The sequence below is a fragment of the Rhinolophus hipposideros genome, assembly GCF_964194185.1.
Source record: "Rhinolophus hipposideros genome assembly, chromosome: 1".
Lineage (NCBI taxonomy): Eukaryota > Metazoa > Chordata > Mammalia > Chiroptera > Rhinolophidae > Rhinolophus > Rhinolophus hipposideros.
In genome coordinates this window covers 60,369,559-60,391,331 of record NC_138047.1, presented here as the reverse complement: position 1 = coordinate 60,391,331, position 21,773 = coordinate 60,369,559, and the positions used below count along the sequence as shown (strand labels likewise).

General features: G+C 41.3%; 1 protein-coding gene across 1 annotated transcript in view; it reads left to right on the top strand.

The window, feature by feature from the left end:
- SCD5 (stearoyl-CoA desaturase 5) overlaps positions 1-21,773 on the top strand; it is a 146,081-nt gene that overhangs the window by 81,383 nt on the left and 42,925 nt on the right. Inside the window, 1 exon segment of the mRNA XM_081057488.1 lies at positions 4,090-4,220. Coding sequence (XP_080913614.1) covers positions 4,090-4,220 — 131 coding nt within the window.

The following is a 21,773-nucleotide window of genomic DNA, read 5'->3' as shown; positions in this document are numbered from 1 at the left end:
TTTATCCTCCAAACCCTATACACAGTTAGCAGTTGGTCCTCTCTCCCTCCACCCTGCCTGCCCCAGCCCCAGGTGATATGAAGCTACTTTCTGTCCTTACAGGTGGCAAACTGTTATTAAACCAGGATTTAAGCCATGCCTTCCTTCCCTTAGAGGAAGATTTCTCCTTTAGGCTTGCATTAGTTACCTATTGCTGCAGAACAAATTACCCCAACATTTAGGAGCTTAATGCATTTATTTTCTCATAGCTTTTTTATGGAGCAGGAACCCATGTACTGCTGAGCTGGGTTCTCTGCTTCAGGATCTCTCACGAGGCAGCAATGTGGTGGCCAGGGCTGTGGTCTTACCTGAAGGCTCAACCGGGAAAGGATCTGCCTTCAAGCTCACTTATGCTGTTGCTGGCAGGACTTGGTTTCTGGAGGACGGTTGGACTGAGCACCTCGTTTTCTTTTTGACTGTTGTCTGGAGGCCACCCTCAGCTCCTTGCCCCATGGGCCTTCCCAACGTGCAGCCTACTTCATCAAAGCCAACGTGAGAATCTACTAGCAACACAGAAGTCGTAATCTTTTCTAATCTAATCACGGAAATGACATCCCCTCAATATTGCTACATCCTTTTGGTTAGTAGCAAGTTACTGAAGGGGAGGAGACCTCACAAGGCCGTGGATACAAGAGGCAGGGAGCACTGCGCCCATCTTGAGACTGTGTACCAGAACTGTTCTGCAACCCTCCCATGAGTTCTGTAGGCTACTCAATATCTTTGTAATACATTTCTATTTGGCTTGAGCTAAACAGACTTGGTGACTGTTGTTTGCATTCAGACCAATATACAAATAAGTGCTCATAGCCTTAGCGATGGGGTTAATCCATCCTGATGAATCCATCGTAAGTGGAACATGTCATAAGTTGAAAATGCATTTAATACACCTAACCTACCAAACATCATCGCTTAGTCTTGCCTACCTTAAACGTGTTGGGAGCACTTACATTAGCCTACAGGTTCATCTCAAGAGTAATTGCCGTCCTCTTCTAATCACCAGAAGTAGGAGACACACATGGGCATTTTGTAGACATGATGAAATGCAAAGACACACACAAAAAATATCCAAAAACTACTGGGAACACAGTATACTGTACTGATTGTTTATCCTTGTGATCACGTGATTGGGAGCTGTGTCCTGAGAGACTGTCTTACTGCATATCGCTAGCCTGGCGAAAAAAATCGAAATTCAAAATTTGAAGTACAGTTTCTACTGAATACATACAACTTTTGCACCATCATAATGTCTAAAAATCATAAGTTGAACTATTGTCAGCCCGAGAGAATTTGGTTTATATTGATCTAGCTCCTTTCTCGGTGAGTTATTACTCCTTTTTCTTCTTTTTTTCCCCAAAGTTATCACTTCTGTGTCTGAATACTTGACTACCTCAGAGCCAGTCAGCCAGCATCCATCAAAAATTAGTTTAGATATTAATCTCCACAAAGATGATAGAAGAGAGGTTAAGAACCTTCCAAATTAGCCTTATCAAAATAGGAAAACTGAGTTCTGTTAATGGCACAGCCCATAAATCCTCATATCCTGCCCAGGGTTTTTGCAGTTTATCCTCATTTGGGCTATGACGAGAAGGTTGCTTTCTTTTCTAGAGGTTCTATCAGAAATCCAGTGCAAACTAGCTTAAGCAAGAAAAGGAAATTTGTTGTTTCACATAACTAGGAGAAATACTGGGGAGGCTCACGGGATCAAATGAAGAAGAATAGAGCTCGAGGGCCTGCAACCAGCGGCTCAGTGCAGGCAGCTCTCTCAAGCTCTCGTTCACACCTCCATCATCTCCACGTCTCCCTTTCTTAGCCTCGCTCTTCACTATTGCAATCGTGCCTTGGTATGTGACCTTTAGTCTTTCAGCCAGAGGGAGAGAAGGGTTGGGTCATATCTTTATTCCCAATGCCAGGAAGACAAGGATACTAGGCTAGGCCAGGCCTGGGCCAGTACAGGCTCTGACTCGAGCCCATTGTCAGGACCCCTTCCCTCCAGGCGTGGACAGATCAACCATGTAAGTGACCCCTGAAGTATTTGAGATCCCACAAAGTATAAGACAGTGCCATAGTCTGTGTTAAGGCCCGGCCTGGGAACTGTGGATTGGCCAATGTTTTTCATGGAGTCTTAGAATTCATGTCATTGCACCCAAGGTCCAGTGTCTTAGTCCACTGGCAAACAGGATCATACTGAATTTTTCTAGTACAGATTTCACTTGTTCCCTAACTACCTGACAGTTGGGAAAAATATTGTAGAGACATGAAGGCCAGGGATGACTTGGGAAATACTGTCCATTTCATGGATTCATAACCAGAGTTAAATTACATTAACAAAAGAGGCCTGAACTTTTTATTTACTGCCACTTTCTGTGATTTATGGGCAGATTTTAATTTTTTTCTAACCTTTCAAGTAAGGAATGATTTGTCAAGTTCATGAAAATCACATGTATTCAGAGACTCATTAATCTTAGCGCCAAGGGTGAGTCTTGTTTTTAGACCCATGGGATCTTGGATCTTGATCTTGGATTGAGCTCAAGATTAGTCCGACTTGGTTCTTGGAAGATGTAATATTATGCTTCCTTTAAATATGCATATTGTCACTGAAGTTACTCTAGCAAATTTCCCAAGGAGTTATTATAGGAAGCATTAAGAACTCGTCCTGGCCTGGGACCATTCACAATTGTGCAGGGACATACTCACAGTTGGTCACATGTTCTTTATGGAGGCCCTGCAGGTGCCTGATCCTACCTATTTATAGCCTGGTTTAGGGCTCTACCCCCAATTAAGGAAGCTGCTCACTTTTTAAAAAACATTTAGATTGGATCCATTATTAAGGATGACAGTGGGGTATAGAGAAGTGAAGATAAAACTTACCTGATGTCTCCCAGAAGCAAAGGGACACGTAGAAGGCGAGAACTCGTTTCTTGGTTCAGACAGACTTGGGTTTGACTCTTAACAAAGACACCTCCAAGCTTTGTGACGCTGGGAAATAGTTCATTTCTTTAAGCCTCTGTTTTCTTATTTGTAAAATGGGGCTAGTAATAATACAAACCCAAAGGGACTATTTGATGTGTTGTAATAAGATAATCCAAGATATTTAGCATTATGTGTGTACATTGCTTTAAAACCACTATGTGGTAGTTGTAATAGTCTCTGGAATCATGATTTTTTTGTTCCCTGTGTGTCCCCTTTCTACCGGGCACTTATAATGTCTCCCAAGTCTCCATACACAGAGCAAACCACCGCTGCCACCTGGGGGTGGCATGGGGCCTCCTGTGAGACTTTAGAACCAGGCCGACTTGGGTTTAAGTGCAGGATTCAGCTCTCAGAGATCCAGTTCCTCAATTGTAAAATGAGACAGTAACACATGTTGTGAGGGTTAGAGGTAATATATTTAAATATGGCAGATAATAAGCTCCACTGTCAGTTGGCTTTTAAAAAATCCTCATCGGACCATCTTTGCCAGCCCAGCTCGTAGTGACGGTATAAGTGAAGATCTCTAGAAGACAAATCATAGTTGTCCCTGATGTCTGTTTTACTGGCTCCGAGTCACACTTCATTGCCTTTAGGTCTGGCCTGATTTCCTTCAAACCAAGGTCTATGGAGCCATGATAATGGGCACTGCCACTTAGAAATCTGCTCTTCACGTAACTCATCCTGACATCGGTGTCAATTAAGAGGCAACATTGAGATCAATCTTTGCTCCACCAAGAGTGGACGTAAGAGACCAAATTATAAATGCACACTAATATGGTTGTGACTTTGCATCAAGACTGGCCAGAAACACTAGCAAATAAAAGATTTGTTTGCTATAGAAAAAAATGATGTTCAAAGGTCAAAGTTTCTTGAGGAAAGTTTTCTCCACTTCCGCCTGGTACTAGAAAGCTCCAAGTTAATAAAAACGTTGTATTTTCCCAAGTCACTGATTCTTCACATTGCAGATTCTTCCCCTGACACCATTTCACATGGGTCCCTATTCAGGAGAGAAAAAAAGCATGGGGGATGTTTAAAACCTCGGTGACATCTACTGACGTTGTCCCTGCTTCTGTCTTACAGCCTACTTCTGCTTCCTCCTGACTGCTCTGGGTGTGACTGCGGGTGCCCATCGCTTGTGGAGCCACAGGTCCTACAAGGCCAAGCTGCCTCTGAGGATATTTCTGGCTGCTGCCAACTCCATGGCTTTCCAGGTGGGGATGGATGGTCGTCTCTGTTTTAGGCGGCTCTGTGGGAGGAGGCACAGACAAGCTCCCTGTGGAGTGGACATTCCTCTACAGCCATTCTAGGCTCAGTGCTCAGGCCCCAAGCACTCCCTGCGTGTCCCAAGTTTTATCTCCTTGTCGCTTTCCATGCCCATGTAAAATGTCACCTGGGGACTTTGTGGTTCAAGACAGGCTGACCTACCGAGGAGGAAAGGAGATTCCTCCCTCCAGAGTACATGCCCTCAATGTGCCTTGAAACCCTCAACATTCTTCTGGCTCTAATGACGGCCAAGTTCTGTGCTGAGCACGCTATGTGCATATTGCATTTGATCCTCACCGTTATTCCATGTGCTATGTGTTATGATGTCCCCATTTTACAGATGAGGAAATTAAGGCTTAATGAAGTTAAAGAACTTACCCAAATTATATGACTAAAAAATGGAACATCTAGAGCAGGCAAATGCAGGTCTGATACAAGGCCATTGCTCCTACAAAACATATTCCTAAGGATATAGGAATATATCCTATAAGTCACCCTATAAGTTTATAGTGGAAAGTCTATTCACTATGGAATCAGAAGACACGGGATTTGAGTCTTATTCTGATGGTTGCTAGCTGTGAATCACTTGCTCATCTCCAATTTCTTCATCAATAAAAATAGGAATGTAATTTCACTCCCAGAATTGTTATGAAATCATTACACTAGGATTGGGCCATCTTTTAGGACTGTGCCAGTCCTAGATCATTTCCCAACACCCAGGATGCTTTCTGAGCTGCCAGAATTTTGGTTTGATCATGGATCTCTTGTTTTCCCAATTCCTCATCTGATCCAGCAGGGTAATTGCAACCAACTTGTTTTCAAAGTTTCCGCCCATATATGAATGCAGGTGATTCCAGACCCTGTGTATTTTCACCCCTTGGGAAGAAATGGTGATTCCTAAAACTGATTTAGGGTCCAGGGAAACAAGTGACCCAGGAGCCTCTCAGTAACCCCCAGACGCGCAAGTCATGTGGCCACCTCTGCAATGGGTCTCCTATCCCTACAAGACAGCCAGACCTTAAGCATTTCTCTAAATTGCTCTTGTGTCTTAAGAATGCAAATCTCTATTTCAGGCTTCCCTCCTACAGTCTGAACATTCATAAAGCAAATAGGATCTAACACAATAGATCTTTTTGGGAACACAATTCATATTCTGAATACCTACTGCTTATCATTCAAACACAGTCGGGAATGAGTGCCAGGGCCTCGGCAAGAAGCTGTGCTCAGAGAAGCAGTGGGCAGCTTCTCGGTTTCATGGTTTGTTCACCACTGGCAAAGTGAGCTATGCTGCACTTTATTTGACTTCAACCATTTTCGTTCAGTGTTGTGCTTTGTTTATCACAACAATCAGTTTTGATAATGATAATTTAGAAACTCATTGACTTGGGTCTCAGATGCTATTTAAGACTTAACTCGGTAATTTCCATTTGTTTTGTTCAAGCAGTTTATTATTTTTAGCCTCCACTTACACACTCATGTAGTTTTAAAGCACCTCTATTATTGGAATTTTTTCCTAATGTAAATAACTTGGAATTGAGAGCCTAAACCTCTTTTCCCAGTGAAACTATTTGTTTATAACTCAATTTTTGAGGACCTAAGTTTCCTTAACAAAATATCACATAACAGAACATCACACTGTGATTTTAAATTTACTTTGGGGAGAAAGTACAGTGTAGACTCAAATCCTGGAGTAAATTCTTGGCTTTGCCATTCGCTAGATGTGGGACTTCGTGCAAGTTGGGTTTCTTTCAGCTGCAAAGGAGGGCAGGTAGTAATACTTAACTCACAGAGTTGTTGGGATGACGAAATAATGAATAAGAAGTGCTAAGTTTATAGTAGCACTCAGTAAATACCATCCTCCCTCTTCTTTATGAGAATTGGCACACCACCTCATTCATGTCTGTATTGTAGTGCCTATTATTTAGAAAGCACGCAGTGATTATTAAATGAATTAATAGTTTTAAAAAGTATTTTAGAAATCATCAAATTTGAACTGTGCCCCTTTCTTCCAGGCCCACATTTATGGTGGATTTTTTTCATTCATCCAACAAATATTTATTGAGTACCTACTATGAAGTAGGCACTGAGCTAAGCACAGTGGTGGTAATGACTAGCAAACACAGTCATGATCCTTGCTTTATGGAGCCTTCTATTTGTGGGATTTTAGAATTCCCACAATTTCCCATTGGAAATATCAGTGCTTCATGGGTCTGGGGTTTTATAACAATGTCATCTAGATCTAGGTGACTGGAAGCTTCCATACGACGCATAACTGTGTCAGAGGGAAAGAATGCAGTCGATCCAAACCACTTAAATCTAGAAGAGAACCACCTGGGAAAGTGAAAACTGTGCTGTGATCTGCCAGTCTGGGTATTGACAGCCCTGACTCAATACAGAGTCTTTGATTTAGTTTCCCTTCGATGTCCGCCTGGGTTTTTTAAGATACCATGTTTCCCCGAAAATAAGACCTAACTGGACAATCAGCTCTAATACGTCTTTTGCAGCAAAAATTAATATGACCCACTCTTATTTTACTATAAGATCCGGTCTTATATAATATAATTTATAATATAATATAGTATAGTATAATATAATAATATAACATAATATAACATAACATAACATAACATAATATAGACCGGGTCTTATATTAATTTTTGCTCCAAAAGATGCATTAGAGCTGATGGTCCGGTTAGGTCTTATTTTCGTGGAAACATGGTAGTTTCAAGGGATCTCTTCTGCTCTCTTCCATCAGAAGGGTCATGCCTTTGGCCAAAATGGACAAGTCATGCCATGTTATCTTTGTTTGAGGATCAGCAGGACTTTTGCCAGATGCTGCAAACAAGATCTTGATCATCAAAAACAATCTTCTTAAAATTGGGGCTTAAAGATTTGAAACTCCCTTTTCTCTTTCTTCTGCGGAGGATGGATGTGTGTACTGGGCAGGGGGCGATAGTGGGAGAGGTGGAGGTACTTTTAGTCTGAAAAGGTGTCTCTCTTTGAGTCTTTGGGTTTTCCCAGAGACCTCTTTTAAGTAGCGTTTAAGGCTTTCAGTTCTTTCAGTTGAAATCTGCTGTTATTGCACAGGAGCCCTCTTGACATGGAGGTAGAGGGACAGCGTTCCCTGGTCCTATGGTTAGGGGTCAGTCTTTGGTGAACCTGCGCTGAGTATTTCCCTCCCCCTAGGTCAATCAGGCTTTGGTAAAACCTAGTTGATTGGGCTCTGGTAAAGCAGTTTCTCTTGAGGACAGGTCTTGCTAAGGAGAACAGAGAGCTTTGCAGTTATCTCTCTCCTTTTCCTTTGGAAGAACAAGGGGATTTTTCTCAGCTGTTCATGGTGAGAACCTGGTAGGGCTCCTGGAGGTAAAATTCTTGAAAGTGTGGAGCCCCCTAGGATTGGGCCCTCTAGGGGTTTTTAATTTTCAGGCTTGTCCACACTAAGCCTCCAGCAACTCAACACTGACAGCTTCAAGTGTTCCTACCCATCCTGGTGCCAGCGGCAGGCTTTGGCTCCTGGGCCTCTGTGTCCAGTAGTCTGTGATTCTCTGTAACTGCCTGTTAGTCTCTCTGGTTTTCAGGGCAGCAGTTTGCCTGTGACCTCAATTCTCTGATGGATCTAAGAAGAGTTGTTGACTTTCAGTTTGTTCGGCTTTTTTTTCTTCTTGTTGAGTGGATAGGAGTTGACTACTTCCAAGCTCTTTACATGTCAGACCAGGAAGTAGAAGTTGCAGTGTGATTTGTAAATATCACATGGTAATGGGCCATGAGCTTTGGCAGGTAAATAACAACAAAAACAACAATGTTTGAGTGCTAACCACGTACCAGCACTTCATTAAGTACGTTGCCATCTGATAATACCCCTATAAAGTAGATACTGTTATTTTCCTCATTTGATAGGTGAGAAAATGAAAAGAAAGAGGGTACATAACCTGACCAAGGGCATGCAGATTTAAGTGACAGAAGGGGGATTCAAGCGCAGGCGGCTTCACTCCAGCGGTCACCCTCTCACTGATGCGCTAATGCCTCTCCCAGGGTCAAAGTGTATATTTATCCTTTCATTTTGCAGATACCTGTGCTAAGCATTGTTCCCAGCGCTGGAGAACAAGACAGACTAGGTCCCTGTCCTCATAACATGTATATTACAGTGGGAGAGAAAGCAAATAAGTAAACAAAAGAATGTGAAGAATCTAAGCACAGGGAGGTGGCTTCTGTAGAGAGGATGGTCAGAGAAGACCTTGCCGAGGGGGTGACATGATTGCTGAGAGCTGAGGGAGAGAACAGGTGGGGAGGAGCATTCCATACAGAAGGAGGAGCCAAAACAAAGTGGGAGCAAGTATGGTGTGTTCAAGGAAGAGAAGGATGGTTGGTCAGTGGGACTGGTCCACATGAGTGTGGGAGACAGTCGTGGAAGAGGCCAGAGACGGGGACAGGGGCCGCACCAGTGCAGGGCGGTCAGGCATAGCACGGAGTTTGGGTATTGCCCTAAAAGCCATGGGAAGGCATTGTAAGGTTGTCAGCAAGTGAGCAACGTGGCTTCATACATTTCAATGGCACAAGGAAATCTCAGACCACAGTCATGAGACCCCAGAGATTCTGTGCCAGATTCAGGATCATGGCGCAACCTCCAAGCCTGGGTTTCTGTGGATGTGGCCGTTGAGGAGGGAGCTGGGACATTAGGCAGTGCTCTCAGGACAACTCCTCCGGGTGTCAGCAGCAGCATGTGTTGGCCCTGGGTTAGAAGGAGAACCAAACACCGGCACACTACTGCAGGCTCGAGAATCCTGAACCTCACATGGCTCTTGTGCAGGTTCTAACTCTCACTGCAGACATCCTGTTTCAGTGTTGGCTGCCTCTCGTAACCACAGGCCTAAGCTTCAGATGTCCGATCTTTCTTCTGCATGTCAGAAACAGGTTTGTTTTCCTCTTTTTAGGATGGGTGGATGTGGTTGGTTTCCTCCTCCTGAGTAAACAGGCAGCAGCAGAAGTGGTCCTGACCCTGATGCCCCGAGAAGTCTTCCCTGTGTGGTTTTGGAAGAGAGTTTGCCCGCCATGCCTCTCAGTGTCTCCTTCCACAGCATTTGGCCCTCCTGGCACAATTAGAAGTCGAGTGGAAAGGACAAAGGCTTGGCTGTCTTTGAGCAACTTCTCTGCTCATGATGATGGTGACTTATGGATTCATTAAAGCATTGTTGTTATATACGTACAACTTTGTAACTCCAGTATTGGCAGGATACTTTGACAGATGACAGGGTGGAGGTTGTTAGTATGTAGTGTGTGTGTGTGTGTGTGTGTGTGTGTGTGTGTGAGAGAGAGAGAGAGAGAGAGAGAGAGAGAGAGAAAGAGAGAGAGAGAGGGAGGGAGGGAGGGAGGGAGGGAGGGAGGGAGGGAGGGAGGAGAGAAACTCTCCCGAGCCTGCTATATTTTCCATATGTACTTACCTGGCAGGAATACACTTTCTACCAATAAAAATGTACCTTTTAAAATAGAGATTTAAATGGGTCCACCCCCCACCCCCAAGATGCCTCACTTCCTTTTTTGTTGTGGATCTAGGTAAGTGAAAGCAGATGAGATGAGTGAAATCGCTTGAAAGGAATGAAAGGTGATAGCCTGAGGTAGCCTGAGAAAAGAGAGTAATAATTCTATATAGATGGACACACCAACCATGAGGGCTAGTCTGTCTCTCATGCTACCCTCCACAAATATAGCAGAAACATGCAGATGTTTTACTCTTTGTGCAACAGATGTGTTCCTTAGCATTTCAAAGTGATTAAATTTTTATAAACAAAAAAATGTATACTATAAAGTCACACAGAGAGTTTTTATTTAAAGAAATACTTGGTAAAGTAGAGGGTTTTTCTATAAACAGATAGCTACTAGATTTTATATGTTAATTTGGCTCCACATTTATGTTGAAAAAAAAAAGATGCACTTGTTTAAGATGAATTCCACATGCAGTCCTGTCAATTTGGAAGTTATTCGCCAACATATTTTCAAGGTAAATGTTTCATTCTGCCTCTTTTCATAAATCTTTAGAAGTGTTCAGACAGGGCACCTCGTTAACCCTGCTCTCTCCCTTGCAAATATCTTCCTTTCCTAAAACCGCAGAAGGTTAGAGCTGGGGAACCTTAGAAGCCAAGTCTCATTACTTTTCTAACAACTGAAGGAACTAAGGCCCAAATGCCTGAACTTATGTCTGTTTATTTTCCACATTGTCTCCAAAAATGTTCATGGGTGTTGAAGGACACTGTTACAATGCAATTCCTTGACAAGCGATTTCTTCCTGAATCTGCCACCAACAATTTAGACTGAGATAGTATATTGTCACTGCTTATTCTTTATTCCATTGCTCTCCTGCCAGATACTCTTATGTTGCTGCTTTCTAGGTTTCCCAACCCACTGATTCTTTTGCATTTTGGATGATTTCTCTCCTAGCTGCCTTCATTTGCATTTTTCTTAAATGAGACCACATTGTGATAATTTCTATTCATATTTCTAACCGTTTTAGATACATCTGTGTTATTTCTCTGTTCTCAAAGATGTCTGCAGCACCTCTTAATTTGGTGCCAACCAACAATGTTATTAACAAAATGTGTATGCCTTGTTCCCAGTCATTAATGAAGATGCTAAATAAAACTACTAGATCTAACAGATACATTGGAGCCTTCCATTAGCTGCCTTCCCCCACCCCCTGCCCCTCATTAGATATTGAGCTGCTTTTCATCTCTGGTCTTTGTTTATCAAAGTTCAGGCTTTTCATTCATCCTGTCCTAGTTCCTACTAGGGCCAACCATAGGTCTTTTCACAGGAATATTTCAGGGATGCTATTTTGTATGCTTTATTAAGCTCCAACGATACAATAGCTGCAGGAGTCATTGAATCAACAATTTTAATTAATGGTCAGATTTACAGAGTTTCATATGCCAGAGGAAGTTTCTAGCCTTGCTTTTAGAAATTCTATTAGAAGGCAGACACATTTTATTATCTTCATCTTCTCCTATTGATTCTTCTACAGCTTTTTGTATAAATCTGCTAGTCAATTCCTTTTGAATGTTTGGTGCATAAACCACTACATGCTCATGAGGAACACAAGACGTGTGTAGGAAATGACCCTTGTCATGAAGAGCTTATGATCTGATGGAGCTGACCAGACTTATGGGCAATAAAGAGGGACTCTTACAAGACAACGTGGAGTTAAATTACTCCAAAGCTTCATACTGGGTCTTAGGGCTGCAGAAATATGAATATGGCCTAGGGTATTAGGATAAAGCCTAATGCAGAAGGGCAGTTTTGAGCAGAACTTTTAAAGGTGAACAAGGTTTGCGTGGGTAAGGAAGAAGGGGAGAAGATAGGGGAAACACTTGAGCAAAGATAAGAGAGAGGAACGATCATGACATACTGTATGGGGTCCCTGCATGGCAGAGTCAGTATGATTGAAAAAGGATACTAATGGCTTGTTAGTGCATTGCAAATCCAGGTACCTGTGTGACGTCTCCCGCTGGATGTCTCTTATGCATCTCAAAATCATTGTGCCCAAAACCAAAGCTGTGACTCTACCGTCTCTCCCAAAACTATTTCTCTCCTAGTTTTCCCCACGAAAAATCTGGGTGTCACCCACGGTTTCTGCGTTTCCCTAATCATTTGGGGAATGATTCTCCATTTCCTGTCCCTCAGAAAATTTCAATGCTTTGAAGTTCTGTGCCAGGAAACACTAGGGACAAAGACCATATATATTCTTTATTATACCATAATACCTCTCAGACTTCATCTGGCACCACTCTTGCCCTAGCTCCATGCACCCAACACACTGGACTTCTCTTAGTTCCTGGACTGCACCAAATCCATCTGTCTACTGAGACAATTCCCTCTTTCTCCCTCACTCCCACCCGACTCTTTTTAACCTAAAGATTACCTGATGAGAAAGTCTTTGCCTTGCTCAATGCCCTCCTTGTTTTCCCACATACTTATTTGCTTCATACCACTAATATCAGCCTGAAATGATGTTGACTTCATTTACTTTATGTTTGTCTCCTCTGTAAAACATAAATTCCTTGAGGATATAACCACTTGACTGTCCTGTTTCTTCTTTATCTCCTAGCACATACCATCAGTAAATTTACCGTCAGTAAATATTTGTCAAATTGAAAAATAAAGTGGGAAAGATAAGAATGATTAGGCCAGTTGAAGCTCTTTGATTGCCAAGAAGAAGTGTTTAGACTTGATGAGAAATGTAACATGGAAAACTTGTCAGATAATAAGCAAGGGAATGATAGGTATTTGGGTGTGGGGGTATGAATATGGGAAGTATGGTCTCAGTATCCCAAAAGTATTGCAGAAGGGGAAAGGACTAGAGGCAGGAGGATTTAGAAGGCTATTACAGGAATCCAGGTCAACTGATGAAAGCCTGAACAAGGATAGTGGGGTAAAAATGGAGAGGAAGGGGAAAATCAGATTTTTAAAGAAAGATGCCCTTGACTTTTTTCTTTTTAGTTTTTTTTTTTTTTAAAGATTTCATTGGGGAAGGGGAACAGGACTTTATTGGGGAACAGTGTGTACTTCCAGGACTTTTTCCAAGTCAAGTTGTTGTCCTCTCAATCTTAGTCGTGGAGGGCGCAGCTCAGCTCCAGGTCCAGTTGCCCGTTGTTAGTTGCAGCGGGCGGAGCCCACCACCCCTTGTGGGAGTCGAACTGGCAACTCTGTGGTTGAGAGAACACTGTTCCAACCAACTGAGCCATCCGGGAGGCAGCTCAGCTCAAGGTGCAGGTGCTCAATCTTAGTTGCAGGGGGCGGAGCCCACCATCCCTTGCGGGACTCAATGAGTTGAATCAGCAACCTTGTGGTTGAGAGCCCACTGGCCCATGTGGGAATCGAACCGGCAGCCTTCGGAGTTAAATAATTTTAAACTTGCAAAAATACCATGAAGAAATGTATACCTTTACCCAGATTCACTAGTTATTAACATATTGCCTCATTTCCTTTTTTATTCTTTTTCTCTCCATATGTGTGTATATATTTTTCTATGTTATTTTTTCTGAATCATTTGATAGTAAGTTATAAACATTATGCCTTTTCATCCCTAAATACTTCAGCGTGTATTTCCTAATAAAGACCTTTCATACGAACACAGTACACATGTCCCAAAATCAGAAAAATTAATGTTAATACAATACTACATCCAGGATCCTAGTCCAGGAACCAATTCAGGATCCTGCACTACAATGAGCTGTAATATCTCTTTAGTCTCTTTTTATCTAGAATAGTTCCTCAGTCTTTCTTTGATTTTATGATGTTGACATTATTGAAATGTACAGACCAATCAATTATTTTGTAGAATGCTCCTCATTTTTAGTTTGCTCACATTTCCACACAACTATACCCAGATTGTGCATTTTGGGCAGGAATGCTACATTAATGATCTTATGTCCTGAGCATCAAACAAGAGGCACAGGATAGCACTTTGTCATGTTATTGATGGTATGAACTTTGGTCACTTGGTTCAGGTGGTGTCTACCCTGGTTTCCTCACTGTAAGATTACTATTTCTCCTTTTTTTAATAATTAAGGAGTAATTTATGCTGAGATACTATGAGCTGTGAAAATTTGTTTCATCAATCTTTTACATAGTAGTTTTAGCAGAAATATTGGTGATTCTTGCTTGAATCAGTTATTGCCGTGACATACACAAAAATGATGATTGTCTAACTCCATAATTTCTTCTACATTTGTTGGTTGGCTTGCTTGCTTAGTTATTTATTTATTTTATTTTTTATTTATTATGGGGACATGGAATCTTATTTTATTAAATGGATTTTAGTCCATTACTGTTATTATTCATCTAAATGCCCCAAATTATTAATCAAATTACCTCATTTTGTTCACTGGAAAGCAATACAGATGGACTCTTATATCCTTTTTGACATGTTGCCATCATTTTAAAAGCAACCCCTTACTTTCTGGCACAACAAAATATACCAAGTTCCTCATATGTTTTTTTCTGCCCTAGTTCTGGCATCAGTCTTTTCACCAAAGAGTGCTGACTCCTTTTAGGGGGAAATGGTACTTAAAAACCAAGATCTGGGAATGAGGTGGGTCCATTGCTACTAGTCTGTCATTGTTTTCTAGGCCCTTTCTTCCCTGAAATGTTGATTCATTGAGTGAAGGAGATGTAGCTAAGGAGAAAACAATGATCACATCACTGGCCAAAAAACCCTCTAAAACCCAAACTGGGAAGATTCACAGAAGGCTAGCTTGTCTACCAAAAGGACTACCCAAGCCATTTTCAAAATGTGTGGTAAAAATGTGTTTTATAAAAGTATAAGTTTTATTCAAATACATTCTCATTTTAAGAGATTTACACAATTGAGTAATAAAAGAAAATATGAAACACCCCTTTCCTTCCTTGCAATTTTTAAATGTTGTCGAACACTTTTTAAACCACTAAAGTTGGATTTTCAATACTTGCACAGCTTCTAAAACCTCCTAAGGCCAAGGGCCACATGAAGGATAGGCAGCAGATGGGGACATGTTCTCCTGAAACTTCAATTTGCCAGGTAGTATAGACTGTTGCCAGGCCTTTTTTGGGGACTTTCTGGGCTCTTCTGACAGATTGCCAGTGTTATCTGGGGGGAAATCAGTGCTGACCGAGTACCAACAATGGGGAAAGCACTGAATGTTCTTTACTGTTTAAAGATTGCAATGTTGGCATCTGAACTGGAGTATATTATATTCAGGCTCCAGAGACTGAGAGAAAGTCTATTTCAAATGAGCCTCATGGTCCCTACAGACTGGAGTCAGCAGTGTCATTCCCTCGTTGACCCCCTTGGTACAATGACTCTTGTCCCAGACTGGATGCTATTCACTCACAAGACACACACACATTCTAGTCTAAAACCTACCTGTTCAAGCTGACATGTCATTCCTGCTCCTAGTTTCTTTTTCACTATTGACTGGAAACAAAGATGTATTATGAATACAAGTGGAATTCCCTTTGGCTATGTTTTGAGGCCACCTGGTAAATTTCCCCTTTTGGAACCCTTAGCAGCCATACAACTGAGTTAGGGGAGAGAACAAGCACATTGGTGTCTGGTCCAAAACAAGCATGTGTTTGTAGCTAGGCTGGAGGAAAGCCCATCAGTGGTTCTGGTCTCACCTCTGTTGACTGGGACGAGCTACTGCTGATTACATTTCGCCTTTACTTTGCTAACTAATAGAAATTGTGTGGGCCTTAATAGACAGTTTCCCCTATGACCATTTAGAGGACTAGACTCGAATGTCTTCTGAACAGAAAAGGAAGTAAGGGAAAATTACTGATGGAGTGGGTGGTTTCATAATCTGCTTCAGTGGAGTTTTTGAGATTGATTACCTTTGCTCAAGTCCCAGTAATACTCAAAGGCTGTACTTATGGACAAAAATCACCACGTGATCAATTTCAATTTCTACAGTCTCTGCAGGGACCCTGTGTAGGGACATTATCTATCATAGAGAGTGAAGTAATAAAGGTACAAGACACAGGATGGGTTTAAGCAAGGGCACTGTCACACAGGTTGAACTGTGCTTGACTAGTGCTAATAAGAACAAAGATGGAAGAAAGGTGACATAAACATATATAACTGACTGGATTACTAAATGAATCTTACTATTTCACAGAGATTTTCCTAATGTGGGGCTGATGGCAGAAGCTGGGTTGTTTTGATTCAGGAGCATAGAAACATAAACAAATTTTTTGTTTCCCCATATTACAAAAGAAAAACTTGTTTACTATAAAAATTTTTTTAAATATAAACTAAAAGAAAAAATTTAAAAAATCACTCACCATCTCACTTCCTAGAGAAAACCACTGTAAACAGGTTGACATATAATTCCTTTATTTTCCCTATGCCCAAATACGTATTTTTTATTAAAAATGGATTCAGACTTTGCCTGTATTTCGAACACTACTTTTTACTTAACTACTTTCCCTCTCCTCTCTCCCTGTCAATACCACAATATCTTTTTTTAATTAGCCTATTGAATACAAAACCAACAGATGTTCTTGTTGAAAATTTCAGAGTATAAGATAAAATGTAAAAGTATTTCTCTTCATATGCTACTTCCCCGTCTCACTCCCCTGAGGTAACCCTAAGAGTTTTTTTCTTAATATTTTTCTCCAGAAGATTTTTATACTCTCTCTCTCTCTCTCTCTCTCTCTCTCTCTCTCTCTCTCTCTCTCTCTCTCTCTCTCTCTGTCTCTCTCTCACACACACACACACACACACACAGTATTGAATTACTATATTACACAGTACTCTATCAAATCCTGTACTGTGAAAATTCAGGGATTTTCCACATTTTCACTGCAGTGACTATCCTTATGGTTAAATTTTTACACACAACTATTTTTATTTCCTTAAGATAAATTCATTTTACCTTAAGATAAATTTCCTTAAGATAAAGACAATGAATTGTTAGATTTTAGATATGCAGAATTTTAACCCTTTTGATATGCGCAGTCCATTTGCCCTTCACATGGTTTGTGCCATTTCATACTCTCACTGGTAAGCAACATTGAAATTTTAAAAACTTTTAAAAGTACAACACACATATAAAAAAAAGTCCAAGCCATGAATTAGACCTGCATTGTCCAATATGGTGGCCACTAACCACATGTGGCTACTGAGCACTTGAAATGTGGCTAGTCCAATTGAGGTGTGCTAGAAATGTAAAATACACACCCAATTTCAAAGAATTAGTACAGAAAAATATAATGTAAAATATTGCATCAATAATTTATACTAATAATATATTGAAATGATATTTTGGATATGTTATGTTAAGTAAAATATATTATTAAAACTAATTTTACTTGTTTCTTTTCACTTTTTCAATGTGGCTACTAGAAAAAATATTATTAAAGAATTTTATTAAAATACAGCTAACATAAAATATTACATTAGTTTCAGGTGTCCACTATAGTTACTCAGCATTTATATACCTAAAGAAGTGATCACCATGATAAGTCCAGCAACCATTTGACACTGTACCACGCTATCACAATATTATTGACTGTATTCCCTATGTAATGCTATACATTACATCACCATGACTTACTTATTTTATATCTGGAAATTTAATCCTTTTATTCCCCTTCACCTTCCCCCCACCTTTTTAATTTTCAATTGCAGTTGACATTCAATATTATTTTATATCAATTTCAGGTGTACAGTGTAATGGTTAGACATTTACATAATTTAAGAAGTGATGCCCCTGACTTATCTAGTATCCACCTGGCACATAGTTATTAACATATTTTTTACTATATTCCCTATGCTTTACTTTACACCCCATGACTATTTTGTAACTACCAATTTTACTTCTTAATTCTTTCATGTTTTTCACCCTGTCCCCAAACCCCCTTCCATCTATCACCCCAATAAATCTAATACCTATCTGACACCATACATAGTTATTACAATACAATTGACGGTATTCCTTATGCTATACCCTACATCCTCATGACTATTTCATAACAACCTATTTCTATTTCTTAATCCCTTACCCTTTTCACTCACCCCCATCCCCTCTCCCATGTGGCAATCATCAAAATGTTTTCTGTATCTATGAGTTTGTTTCTGTTTTATTTATGTGTTTATTTTGTTCTTTAGATCCCACATGTAAGCGAAATCACATTGCATCTGTCTTTCTCTGTCTGACGTACTCCGCTCAGCACAATACCCTCCAGTTCCATCCATGCTGTCACAGATGGCAAGAACCCATTCCCTTCCATGGCCGAGCAATATTTCATTGTATATGTGTATCACCTACTCTTTATACATTCATCCATCCACAGACACCCAGGCTGCCTCCACATCTTGGCCATTGTAAACAATGCTGGAATGAACATATGGATGCACACGTCCCCTCGAAGTAGCATTTTGGGTTTCTTCAGATAAATACCCAGAAGTGGGATTACTGGGTAGCTCTTTGTCTCTTATTATAGCCATTGTTTTAAAGTCTGTTTTGTCTGGTGTTGCTATGTCAGCTTTTTAATTTTTTTCCCCATTGTTATGAAATATATTTTCCCATCCCTTTACTTTCAGTCTGTGTGTGTCTTTTGATCTGAAGTGAGTCTCTTGTGGGCAGCATATGTAAGGGTCTTATTTTCTTATGCATTCAGCCACCCTTTCTTTTGCTTGGAGCATTTAATCCATTTATATTTAAAGTAATTGCTGATAGATATGTAGTTGTTGCCATTTTATTATTCATATTTTAAATCTTTTTTTATCTTAAAAAAGTCCCTCTAAGATTCCTTGCAATATTGGTTTGGGAAGCTCTTTATCTCTCCTTCAATTATAAATGATAGCTTTTCTGGATAGAATAATTTTAGTTATAAATACTGGCTGTTCATTACTTTGAATATTTCATGGCAATTCTTCTGGCCTGCAGAGTTTCTGTTGAGAAATCAGCTGACAGTCTTATGGGAGCTCCATTGTAGGGAACTAACTGCTTTTCTTTTGCTGCTTTTGAGATTCTTGCTTTGCTTTAAACTTTGGCATTTTAATTATGATGTGTAGGCCTCTTTGGGTTCATCTTGCTTGGGACTCTCTGTGCTTCCTGGGCTTGTGTTTCTATTTCCTTTAGCAGGTTAGGGAAGTTTCCTGTCATTATTTCTTCAAATAAGTTCTCAATTCCTTGCTCCCTCTCCTCTCTTTCTGGTACCCCTATGATGCAAATGTTGGTGTACTTGATGTTCTCCCACAGTTCCCTTAAACCAGGGGTGTCCAAACTGCAGCCTGTGGGCCAACTGCGGCCATGATCCATTGTTAATTGACCCGCAGCAAATTCCAAAAATATATTTAGTTTACTTAAATAAACCAGGTGAGGCAATACGTACTTCACCTCGAGTGAGTGGCCTGGCTGTTTGTGTATTTTATCGCATATGGCCCTTGGTGAAAAACACTGAAAAAGTTTGGACACCCCTGCCTTAAACTATCCTAATTTTTTTGGATTCTTTTTGTTTTTGCTATTCTGATTGGGTGTTCTACTACCTTTATTTCTAAATTGCTGATTTGAACCTCTGCTTCATCTACTGTATTGTTGATTGCCTCTAATGTCTTCTCCATTTCTTTTACTGTATTCTTTATTTATGCCTGGTTCTTTTTTGTTTTCTATCACCACTGTTATGTTTCCTATCTCTTTGTCAAAGTTCTCCTTGAGATCACTGAGCATCTTTATAACCACTGTTTGGAACTCTGCATCTGGTAGATTGCTTGTTTCCATTTTATTTAATTCTTTTTCTGGAGCTTTGTTCTGTTCTTTTTTGGGGGACATGTATCTTTGTCTTCCCATTTTAGCTGCTTCCCTGTGTTTGTTTCTGTGCATTAGATAGGGCTGCTATGTCTCCCAGGCTTAGTAGAGTAGCCTTATGTAGTAGGTGTGCTGTGGGGCCCAGTGGTACAGTCTCCCTGGTCAATTGAACCAGGTGCTCTGGGTGTGTCCCTTGTCCGCGTTGTGTGTGCCTCCTGTTGTAGTTGAGCCTTGGTTGCTATTTGTATGTCAGTGGGAGGGATTGACCCTTGGGCTGATTGGTTGTGAGGACTGGCCGTGACTACAGTGGAGAAGCTGTTGTTCAAGGTCTGACCCTATAGAGCAGGACTTGCTTTAGCAAGGCTCTGGTGCCTGCCCAGTCTTCCCTTTGGGTGTGTCGTACTGGAGGCAGTCAGGTGATGCTGTGGCTTGGTCCGAAGCTGGTCACCTGGCATGCTGGCCCCAGAGCCTTCTGGGAGGGACCCCACCACAGGCCACATTCATCTGCAGTCTGTGCCCTGCCCGGGGCTACCTGGCATGAACCACAAGGCAATCCACAGATGACTGTCTGGGCTTGGATGTGCCTTGAGAATCCAAGCCATGAACTGAGGCTGGCTGCCACTAGTGCCAAGCTTGGGGCTACTCAGCAAGATGTACAGGACATGCTGAAGCCAGATGCTGTTTGATTTGGTTTTTGTGAACCTTTGAGAGATTTTAGGAAAGTCCACAGCATGAGCCAAGACAGGCCATTCATATGAAAAAGCCACTGGAAGCAGCTTGGGTGTGCCCAAAAGTTAGGTGAGGTGGAGTCTAAAGGAATCATCAGGGCCTGGTGAACGAATGGGTGTTAGCCAGGTTGATGGAGACTGAGATATGGTGGTCTGTTGCATCTTCATGCTTTGCAGGCAGGAGGGCTTAGCAAAGAAACAGCAGTTTCTGCCAGCACTTTTATCTGGGAGGAAGCTGCCCCTCCAGTTCTTGTCCTGAAGCCAGACAATTCAGTACCCTTCAGTATGTCCCTGGCAGCTTTCAAGCTGCTGCCTCAGTGCTGGAGCTCAGAGTGAGTGAGTATGTCAGTGAGTAAGTGGGAGCACAGTTCCTTTAAGAGGACCACCTGGGCCTCTAGCCACCCTCCATCTCAACCACAGTCTCTGCTGGTGCCCACAGTCAGAAGTTATGAGGACTTTTCACCCCACCTTGGAATTCTGAGCTGGGGAGTTGGGTGTGGGGCTGGGCCCTCTTGCTCCTCTGGGGGTACCTCTGCAGCTGATATATTTCTCCTTATTTTTAATGGTCACACATGGTGTGGGAGAAGCCCATTCCACATCTCCACTCTTCTTATCAGTCTTGGGTGGCTTCTTCTGTATGTCATTAGTGGTAGGATTTCAGTTCAGCTAGACTTTGGGTGATTCTCAATGATAATTGTTTTGTAGTTTAGTTGTATTTTTGATGTGGTCATGAGAGAAAGGAAGCACAGCATTTACCTACTTTACCATCTTGACTGGAAATTCCTAGAAAATTTTAATTACATATGAGGCTTATATTATATTTCTCTTGGAGATCACAAAGGAGGACTTGGTATGACTCCTCAGATAATAAAACCTTCCACCTGAGCTATACTCCTGATCTGTTCTCTTCCTCTCTTCCTCCACCTGAATGATCAATAAACATGTGAGTGTCTACTTATGAAGGTAATGGGGTTGCATATTAAGACTATGATCTACCAGAAACCAACTGTTAAGTATAAACTCTAAGTTGCAAATTTAATTATTTGTTATTGATTTATTAGAAGGTGTAAGTCGTTAAGCTTCAGGAGTTGCTGCTGAGTTCAACATCATGGCCACTATCAAAACATGCACACAGGATATGAACAGATGGAGTATACGTATTTGAGAGTCAGCTCATTGTTGGAAGTTCACCATCTCTCTGTGCCTCATTTTTTTTCCCATTTCTGTGAAGCAAGGATGATGGAGTGCTGCAAATAGTTTCAGACAAGAGTAAACAGCACTATGTACACACAGGGAGGAGGAGAGATTACCAGTACATTGCCGGCGCTATGGCAGTGGGTACAGGATGTTTCCTCTCACTCCCCACCTCTGCAGAGAGGTTTGCGTAGCCATCTCTCCCTTCTCATCAGCCCTCAGCTTTCCCTTTCATACATGTTGACTGCACCAAACACACCCTAGGCACCCACAGCTATTCATCAAATACAAATGCTATTCA